The sequence below is a fragment of the Engraulis encrasicolus genome, chromosome 22, assembly GCF_034702125.1.
Source record: "Engraulis encrasicolus isolate BLACKSEA-1 chromosome 22, IST_EnEncr_1.0, whole genome shotgun sequence".
NCBI lineage: Eukaryota > Metazoa > Chordata > Actinopteri > Clupeiformes > Engraulidae > Engraulis > Engraulis encrasicolus.
The window spans coordinates 13057929-13068239 of record NC_085878.1 but is presented as its reverse complement, the minus strand read 5'-3'; the positions used below and the strand labels follow the sequence as shown (position 1 = coordinate 13068239).

Here is a 10311-nt window from a genome sequence, read left to right as displayed (position 1 = left end):
TCCGAAAATGCTAAAAACAAGAACATTGTTCACATTATTCAACTCGATAAGTTCATTTCCGTTTCCTGCACAATTACTAAATCGAAATTGTGCTGAAATCAAATGAGAGAACGACAGGATCGAACTATTTGTCCTGCTTTTGCTACAACTGAGTTAAAGAAATCTAAAATAAACTAGACTGAGTATATTGGAAAGTGTGGTTATATCCGTATACACGTGTAAATTAAATTAAATCTCATCAGACCAAAAAGCCTACAAATTCCTCCCTAGGTCATTTCCTCTGTTTATGACTACCCAAAGCAATTCTTACTGCTAACTCCATAAAAATAACAGAACATACAGTCTTGAAAAATATATTGTCTCCAAAAAAATTATACTAATTTAGTGTTTTAAAAATGATGTTTGTTTCATGACAGCGCAGATGCTATGGGTTGTGATGTGTTGAGTGCACTAAGGGCAAATCCATCCGCTTTTCTTTGCTTGTCAATAGCCCTGAAGTGGGCATGCTGTGCTGTGTGCTGCCTGTATTGACTATGGAGAGGAGCAAAGAGCGGAGAGGAGAGGAGAAGAAAAGAGAGGAGAGAGGAGTGGGGTGAGGAGAGGAGAGAGGAGTGGAGAGGAGCTGATAGGAGACCCCGTTTGCTCTCACTTACCTCTCAAATAATCCAATTAGATGGGAAAAGAGACCATATACCCACCAGCACCCACACACATGCACACGGTGCATTTGCGGGACACACGACACACACACGCGCACGCACACACACATGTATGCACGCACACACACACACACACACGCACATGCACGCACGCACGTACACACACACACACACACACACACACACACACACACACACACACACACACACACACACACACACACACACACACACACACACACACACACACACACACACATCATGCGGTGCTCTAATAAAGCCCTCTGTTCCGCGGGCCACTGGTGGCTGTGCTGGTGGTGCAGGGGTCAGGTGGGGAGAGCTGGTAATCTAAACTCAGGCTTTATTGGGACATCCATTAATCGCAGCCTCCTGCCACTGACCCCTGACCCCCTATGACCCCTGCATAGTGGGCTGCTGCTGCTGCTGCCTGGCCGGAGGGAGAGAGGAGAGAGAGAGAGAGAGAGAGAGAGAGAGAGAGAGAGAGAGAGAGAGAGAGAGAGAGGGTTGCTCCAGCATCCCACAGGAGCACCCTTTCGTCCTACACACACAGAGACCGGCACACTCTCACATGTGCGGACTGTCCTTGCTGACACACAGACATGTACATTTGCACATGCATGCACACACACCGACAAACACACGCACACACTCACGTGACGTGCACACGCACGCACGCACGCTGGCACGCACGCACGCACGCACGCACGCATGCACGCACACACACACACACGTCCCATCCCCATGCAGGCAAGGCAAGCAGGCAGAAGCATCATTAAGCTGCCGGTGGAAAAGAGGACCAGGGGAGGGTTTCATCCAGTCAAACAATGCCATAAAGCCTGGTGTCCACGTTAATACCTATAGATAGAATTACACCCATGCGAAAATGAATCATCGCGTAATTGCATTTCCCCCCCCTCCCCAGTCACCCCTACTTGCGCTAACAAATCTGCACCGCAAGAAAATGAAAGCCAAAGGACTTTTCATGCCACTTTAAATTTTTAATGGCCGCTCTATAACCTGCGACTGATCCCGATGAATCAGGGATCCATTTTGTTTTAAATGCTCCGATTGTAGTTTTTTTTTCTCTAATTCATATAAAGATTTCACTGCAGTGTAGTGTAGTGTAGTGTGGCGTCGGAAGTATTGCTTTACCCAGTGCATTATTATTGCCCAGATGTCTAAAAAAGTCTTAAATGCACATCGGTCTCTGCCACATCGGAGCATCTAAAAATAAGTCATGAAACTTTAGCTAAAGTGTTTTGTGCAAGGCCAACACATCCTCCTGCACTCTCTTGTTCTCTCTGTCTCTCTCTCTCTTGTGTTCTCTCTCTCTCTCTCTCTCTCTCTCTCTCCTTCACTCCCCGCACCTCTGCAGAGGACTTGCACAGAGGACACGTGCTGAAAGCAAATACCTGATTGTGTTAGTGTCTCGCCTTTAAGCTGTTGTCACCTATCCGGACGATTATGAGCAATTACCTGCTCTGTCGGAATCCTAGCTGAAATGGATTGAATTCGGATTGATTTCTGGGCCCAGGAAGAGAGAGAGAGACAGAGAGAGAGAGAGAGAGAGAAAGAGAGAGAGGGAACAGAAGAAGGGGAAGAATTTAAAGGCTTTTTTGCTCTTTAATTGGGTACTTGGTGTGTGTGTGTGCCGCCGTGAATAGCCGTGGCCGCTCTCCAGGGATCCTTTATGGGGGCCAATAATGGCATTGGGCTGCAGTCTCGTCTGCCACACCACCACCTCCCCCCCCCTCCCCACCCTCTCCAAGGCCATAACCCTACATTTGCTCTGAGTGCTTTTCTATTATGCATTGATAGTTGAGCATCAATCAATAGGGGCCTGGTGGAAACAGAAAACCCAGCGAAACCAACTTCTTAAGTGTAAAACGCCTCTTAATACCGGAGCTTTCAAACAACTTAACCTGGCTGCTTTTTTCCCACCCTTTCTTCTTTTTCTCCTCTGTGTGTCTCTTGCACATGCCACTTATGGAGGGCTGGGACCATGTTTTATTTAACACAGACAGCCAGGGGAGAGACACAGCGCTGGAGCATCAGCAGAAAAAAGGGCCTGTGTGTGTGTTTACGTCTCATCAGTGTGCTTACGAATACAGCCTCTTCCTCTTTTTATGTCTCACTTGTACAAACTCGTACATACACACTTACACACTAATACGAAATACAGATACGGTTATAGAGAGAGAGAGAGAGAGAGAGAGAGAGAGAGAGAGAGAGAGAGAGAGAGACTCAAGCACACAAATGCAAACACATAAACTCATACACAAACATGCGCACGCACACATATTTTCTTTTCTCCGTTCTTTCTTTCTATCACACACACACACACACACACACACACACACACACACACACACACACACACACACACACACACACACACACACACACACACACACACACACACACACACACAAAACACACAAAAAACACACACACACACACACACAAAACACACACACACACGCACACCTCTCAAGTGCAATTGCTGCAACCATACTCTGGCAGTCTTGACGGATGTACTGGGATAGTCATCACATAAATTGGATGGAATATAACAGCTATCACCCATAATTATGGCTAATTAAATGCACAAATCATCTTTTGCATCGAGCAATCACAGTCGCAGTACTCCATGCAGATAACAACATAAGAGGAAGACAACTCTTCAGCAACACAACAAAGAATGAATTTGGAATACGCTGGCAATTGAATATAAAGGAAAAGGTTATTTTATTTACATCAGTCAGAAAAAGTAGAATAGTATAAAATACATGAGCATAAAATAATTACAAACAATATCCATTTTAGAGAATAAACTAAATATATATTTTCATCTATTTTCTTATTTCAGAAAAGTGTACAGTATTTACACATACATATGTCCACTAGAGTGTCCCTCATCATAATCTTCGTCATCTTCGCCCTCCTCATCGTCCATCATGCCGAATGTGTCACTCGCCCAGCCTGCAGAGAACAAATAAAGACATCATTATTACAACGCCACTCAACTCCATTGACAACTCCTGAACTGCAACTCACATGTGACTTAAGCTTCTTCTTTTGAGAATATTATGCAAACATGGGAGACAAAAGACACATTATAATGTTAAAAAACTAATATTTGAATGTTTTTTCGTGATTTTGGCATTTTTCATCAAAGGTGAGTATTGCTACATGCTTGTTGTAAGTTTTTAATTACTTGTGAAAGTGCATGGGTAGCTAATTATGTCTACGGCGGGTATAATAAGTGTTATTATATTGATCATGAGAAAAAAATAGACAGGAAGAACTAGCAGGATCTGCAAATCATCTCCGCAGCACATGCATTCTTTATTAAAGCAATGTGAGTGTCAGGCATCAAAAGAGAAAAACAACCAAGGCACTCCCATTTTAGAGTTGTAAAATGTTGTGGAGCAATGCAACAACAAAGGAGCAAAAAGCACCAGCAAAATTCTAGCTGTTCTACTTTCTTTCTACTGGATCTTTTTACTACCTGAAAGCCAAGGAAAAAAATACAACTGTAATGAAAATGTAAAACTGCAGAACCTTCCTGATTTTCTCATCTTTGATGGGTTGTTTTAAACATCATTGTGAGGTCAATATGAATATATGTGGTCATTTAGGGGAATAAAAAGGGCCAAAGTGGATTCCCTTCATCCCAGAGTCACCTTTCCCCACCAGGGTTCACGGAGGTGGGAGCATTCCGGGAAGAAGGACCAGAAAAAAGGATCCCGTTTGCTGAGATAAAGGAGGTGGGGTGGCGGGAGAGGAGAGGAGGGGGGGGCAGAGGCAGACCCCCCCAGAGATGAAGATAGCAGGGAGACAGTCACAGCAACTAGATGCCACATAATACACAGCCAACTCATCCCCCCCATCACTTCTCTGCTCTCCTCCCCCCACCCTCCCCTCCACTCTCCTCTCCTCTCTGCACGGCATTGCACTGCCCTGCCCTGCCGCCCCCATCATAACCGCCTGTCATCACTAATGTGCCTTTTCCTTCAGGATAAAGCCCCTGACAATGTAAGGCTATCTGCATCTACCGTGAAATTTCTCGGAAAGCCAAGTTCACCTTTACGTGCGTCCAGATGAGAGGGCCTGATAGTTGGGGGAAAGTGGGGGTGGAGGAGGACTGGAGGCTCGGGACGGGACGGGGATCGATGGGATTCAGTTGTTGATAGCAACATCTCTTTATGCCACAGGTCAGACCGCAGTCAGCAAATGAATTGATTTTAAAATGGCTGCACGGCGCGGGGCACGTTTGAGCTTGAACAGCAGGGTACGGTTTCTATTCACAAATTCTGTCATTGAGGAAAACAGATACAGTCGGGAAAAAGAGGAGTGGTGCGCTCGGAACCACGTCTGTTAAGGATCGGAGGTGTAATCTGTACGCCTGTTTGTATTCGCAATTTCAATATTTCCTTTTGTGTACAGAAATACATTTTTTATTCTTTTTATCTGTGTCTGTGTCTGCGTCTGCAATCCTGTTGAACTTCACATTAGATCACATCACTTTCATACACATCAGCTTCTCAACGCCTGATTCACATGTTGAAAAATACCAAGGCACTATTATGGCCAACACATGATTAAAACACCTCAAATACTTTAGTTAAACATGATTAAAACACTTTAGACACATTTCAGGTAAAAGTGTGGCGCACAACAGAGACTGTCCACTTCCTGATAACCAAAACACGTCAAAGTGTTTTAATCAAGTTTTGCCCCTAAAATAAAGACATGTATTAAAACTTCATGTTAGATGATTGTCTTAGCATTTTTCCAATCAACCGAAGAGCATCATCTCTTCCCATTCCAGGTAGCACTCAAACTGGACTATTTAGCCTGATGCATGTTATTATTGACCACTAGACGTGTGCGTAACAACCTGTGTTTTCATGTTGACTGTGCCTTGAAAGCTTCATCGAGGAATAGCCGTGACATGTTCAGAGATTTTTAAAAAGTCAAAAAGTCACAACAAAGTCAAAGGGCAGCGTTTTTTGGCAGCACTGGAGGTGCAGACAGACAAACACACACACACACACACACACACACACACACACACACACACACACACACACACACACACACACACACACACACACACACACACACACACAGAGTCACCTAAATCACAGCTACTCAGCAACAAACTTGAGTGTCTTGGTGCGTCAGCACAGTAACCTTTTGACCTTTGTCCTGTCTGAGGGGTCTAAGCAAGAGGGCGGGGGGGGGGGGTTGTCTGACTCTCATCGTGCTCAGACACCGGCCGTTATACATACCTTTCCTTAGAACCTGCAATCTGGCCGAGGCAGACGTCTCTCCGAAGGCGTTCCTGGCCCAGCACGCGTATACGCCCTCGTCGGCCGCCCGCGTCCCTTGGATCTGGAGCCAGCCGCTCAGTTCAAAGCGCTGGGGGCCTCTGCGAGCCTGGTGATTATAAAAAGGGGAAGGGGGGGGGCAGACAAACACACTACTCTTAGTGCATGTGTTTGTGACTGTGTTTTGGGGGTGGGTGGGTAGTGTGTGTGTATGTGGGTGGGTGTGTGTTTGTGTGTATAAAGTATGTGTGTGTATGTGTGTCAGGCACCATGTGTTTGTGTGTGTGTGTTTGTAAGTTGTGTATTATGTCTGTGTCTGTATGTGTACGTGTACAAGATGCAAATTACATAGAGGACTAGACAAGTGCTTCGTCCGCACGCTCTCTTTCTCTGCCTCTGCATGTGTTTGGCTCTTTCTCTTACTCCCTCAGACACACACACATCTATTCAGCAACGCAAACCGGTATACACATACAGTCTCTCTCTCTCTCTCTCTCTCTCTCTCTCTCTCTCTCTCTCTCTCTCTCTCTCTCTCTCTCTCTCTCTCTCTCTCTCTCTCTCTCACACACACACACACACACACACACACACACACACACACACACACACACACACACACACACACACACACACACACACACACACACACACACACACACACACACACACAAGCACAGTGTATAATTCTCCAAACAAAGGCAATATTATTATGGGAAAGATCAAACATGTACTTGTCTACTCTTTAATATCGTACAGCGCAAATAACACGCTGACATCATGCCCACCCCCACCCCCACCTCCACCCGCACCCTTGTCTCTTTTCATTCTCTCTCCATCCTCTCTTCGCCTCTGTCTTCCCGAGCCAAATCCAGACATGAATTGTGTTTTAGACTGTCACTCAAAACAGAAGAGGCTCTAGAGAAGACATCATTAGGCGATGCATCACACTCTAATGTGTCTTTAGTACAAGACAGGTCAAATATTGCACACATGCATCAGAGCACTTCTCTTTCACCGTTGCTAAAACGTTTTTATCTTTATGTATTTTTATGTCTTGTTCTCAGCAGAGTCAGGATGCCTAGCCATATGAAATCAGGTCAGACAGATACTTTAACAGATATTTTCTTTTGGCAACACTTTATTTTAGGGATACATCTATTAGCACTAATACATACAATGTTAATGCCTGCATAAGTAACTTGAAAGGCATGTACTAAGCAAACGCTAAGGCCTACTAGGTCCTTACTAAGGTTAAATTGGAAATAAATCCCTTATTGTGCATAAACAAGACATTTGTGATTACATGCCTAACAAATGTTTGATTTTGCTTTGTACATGCCTTATAACTTACTTATACAGGCACATTGTATGTATTAGTGCTAATAGATGTATCCCTAAAATAAAGTGTTACCTTTCTTTTTTGGTAAGACAGAACGAGCAGGACACCAAAAATTAACCCATATGTTGTCACAACAAGGCTGTGAGGGTGAATTGCTGTCAGTTGTAATGGCTTACGCAGACTACTTGATACATCCATAGGCAGGGCTCTAAATTAGCACCAGCCAACCGGCCAAATGCTGGTGAAATTTCAGTTTGGCTGGTAGAAAAGACCAACTTACTAGCCACGCTGACCCATGAGTGAGTGTGTGTTTGACTAGTACGATTAACATCTACTAGCCATTTTGGCTGGTGATGAAAAAAGTTACTTTAGAGCCCTGTCCATAGGTAATGTACTGTAAAGATGTGCTTGTAACCTTGTGGATATTCTGGATACCTGTGCAGCGAGGTTGGGGTCAGTGGGAGGAAGCAAAATGTTCTCTCCATCCTTGGTCCAGTGGACGGTGGCCAGGGGAAAGGAGGAGACCTCACACACAAAAACCGCATCGCTGCCCTCCAAGACGTGGCTGTCCTGTGGTCCCATCGTGATCACTGGCCCTGAAAGCAAATAAAGGCAGAAAAAACAAAGTCACAAGTCAGCTACAGGGTTCTCAGCGAGTGTGATAGATATTGCCTTTAAAACCTAACAGTAGGGTTTAGTTACCCTTGTCTCATCTGTGTATAAAATGAAATTCTGACTGTTCGTACTAACAGAGCAAGCATTCAACTAACATGTCTCAGCCTCATTAAAGTTGAAATGAGTGATGTCAAATTACCCCCTAGCTAGGTAATGCTCTGTTGCTGGAACTTAGAAAACCTACAGAAACCTGGCCCTTCCAGGGGGGTACTCAATGCCAATATGGTTTACTGAATTCCCAGCCACTTTAATTGGAGCGTTATATCAAAATTTCACTTACCACAGCCCATTAACTGTAGTTAATACCAGCACAGGCTTGTAATTTAATCTGCAGGAGACCCACTTTATAGGCTGCACCACTGATATAATGGACGGTTAAATTTAAATCTGTAGCAGCACTTAACAGTCTGGTCCCGCAATTAATGCCTGCAGGACTTGGCAATCGTAGAAAAAGAGGCTGTACATTGGCAACTACTGGATGATAATGCTGCACATACAATGCTTTTAGATAATTAACCAGAAAACTTAGTGCCTGCTGCAAATCTAGGCTGGCCCCGGAGGTTATTCTAAAAGGCCGACCACATGAGCAACTGGCAACACATAGTTCCAAAACAATGCATTCTTCACCAAAACAATCTTCTCACCCCCTGCCCCATGACGGAGAGAAAAAAAAAGCACTCACGTGATCGGCACGGCCCATAGTGTGCCAGGGTGGGCTTATCCTGTCCGGGAGCCATGTTGTGCTGGGCGCTGCGCAGTTGGCATTTATTCTCATAGGTATTCCCATCAGTGGCACACAGCACGTCCTGGCGGGCGCACACGCAGACTGGCCTGGGCGCCTCCTCTACTTCCTCTTTCCTCTCCTCTCCAGACAGGAAGTGGGACTTCTGCTTGGGAGGGACGCGGCACTTCAGGCCCTCTGCACAACGCCCGTACAAACCAGCGGAGGGGTCAACATCGCAAAATTGACCCTCGGCGTTCCCACACTCCCAGCAGCACCCGCAGGAGTCCTTGGCCCGACCTGCCGGGCACCGCTGCAGCAGGTGAGATGATGGGCAGAGCTCAGGCTGGCATTTCTTCGGGCACGCAGCTCGGTGTGGAGAAGCCTGCTCTTGTTTGCTGTTTATTCTCTGGAGAAAGTCCACAGGCGTTGGTTCTACACAGACAGCCACAAGGAGCAAGGCTAACGTTGTCAAAAGAACAACCACGGTCATGGTCTCTGTGAGTAGGTCCCTCCCTTGAAGAAATGGCAAACACCCCCACAGACACACTTGGACGCACACACGCTCCAAAACAACAACAACAGGGAAACACACCTCCCCTGTGCTGGTATGCTTTCCTTTGGTGGTCTTCAAGGTGGTCCTCCTCAAGGGCGCTTCAGGGGTCTCAGGCCGATCAAAGTGCTTCCATCAGCCCAGCCTGAGTGGCTGCTCTGGAGGTTCTGCTTCTTTCCAGGGATGAGTGATCTTCAGCAGGCTTCAAGGCTTGATCATATCACCTGTCTGTCAAAGACGCTGGGCTGCTTGAGCTCTCTCTCTCTCTCTCTCTCTCTCTCTCTCTCTCTCTCTCTCTCTCTCTCTCTCTCTCTCTCTCTCTCTCTCTCTCCCTCTCTTCTCTCTCTGCCCCTCTATCTATCCCTCCTCTTCCTGTCCACCTATGTCTCTCTCTCCCCCTGGCTCTGTCTTGGCTTCCTCTTTCTCTCTCTCTGACACGTATAAGTGCTGCCTGCTCCTGTGCTTTAATCTCCAAACTGAACCCTGCTCTGAGGAGTAGAGTAAAGCCGACAGAGAATAGACAGACAAGGCAAAGAGAGAAAGAGAGACAGAAGAAAGAGAGAGACTGAGACAGAGTTTGAGACAGAGGAGGGCGTCACGGTAGCGCCTGATGTTCGGGTTGACCCCACTCTTAAATTGCAGGGTGCTCCAGCAAGGTAAAGAGAGGGAGGGCCCAGCCAAGCCGTGGCATCCAACCACAACGCCATGTCTCGTTGGGGAGGGTGGTGGGGTGGGGTGTGGAGGTGATGGTCACAGCCATGGTCATAAATTCAACTCTAGCCTACTCACCTGGGACAGGAGTAGACCTGCTGCTGACTTAAAAACCTTGGAAAGCTCCAGGCGGTGTCGATGTTTGCATGCAGACGAGTGGCCAGACAGAAATTTGCCTTTGAAAGAAGTCGGGCTGCTCTTCTGAGACTGTGTTCACCATTACACAGAGAGAAATGGAAGTACTGTGTACCTAAGCTTGTCGCACCAGTTGTACCTTCCGCAGGACATGTACTGGG

At 46.2% G+C, this 10311-nt stretch overlaps 1 protein-coding gene across 1 annotated transcript; it reads right to left on the bottom strand.

The window, feature by feature from the left end:
* Positions 1-3564: 3564 nt before the first annotated feature.
* kazald2 (Kazal-type serine peptidase inhibitor domain 2) lies at positions 3565-10064 on the bottom strand. The gene is made up of 5 exons (XM_063189218.1): positions 10001-10064; positions 8713-9186; positions 7791-7951; positions 5978-6125; positions 3565-3662 (listed from the first exon to the last, which is right to left on the bottom strand). The coding sequence occupies exons 1-5, from the start codon at positions 10062-10064 to the stop codon at positions 3565-3567; spliced, it is 945 nt and encodes a 314-aa protein (XP_063045288.1).
* Positions 10065-10311: the final 247 nt, after the last annotated feature.

Coding starts and splice junctions, on each gene's coding strand:
- kazald2 (XM_063189218.1), bottom strand. CDS start 10,064: ATGGCTGTGACCATCACCTCCACACCCCACCCCACCACCCTCCCCAAC. Junction 7,952..8,712: donor CTATGGGCCGTGCCGATCAC/GTGAGTGCTTTT, acceptor ATTTGCTTTCAG/GGCCAGTGATCACGATGGGA. Junction 6,126..7,790: donor ACCCCAACCTCGCTGCACAG/GTATCCAGAATA, acceptor TATAATCACCAG/GCTCGCAGAGGCCCCCAGCG.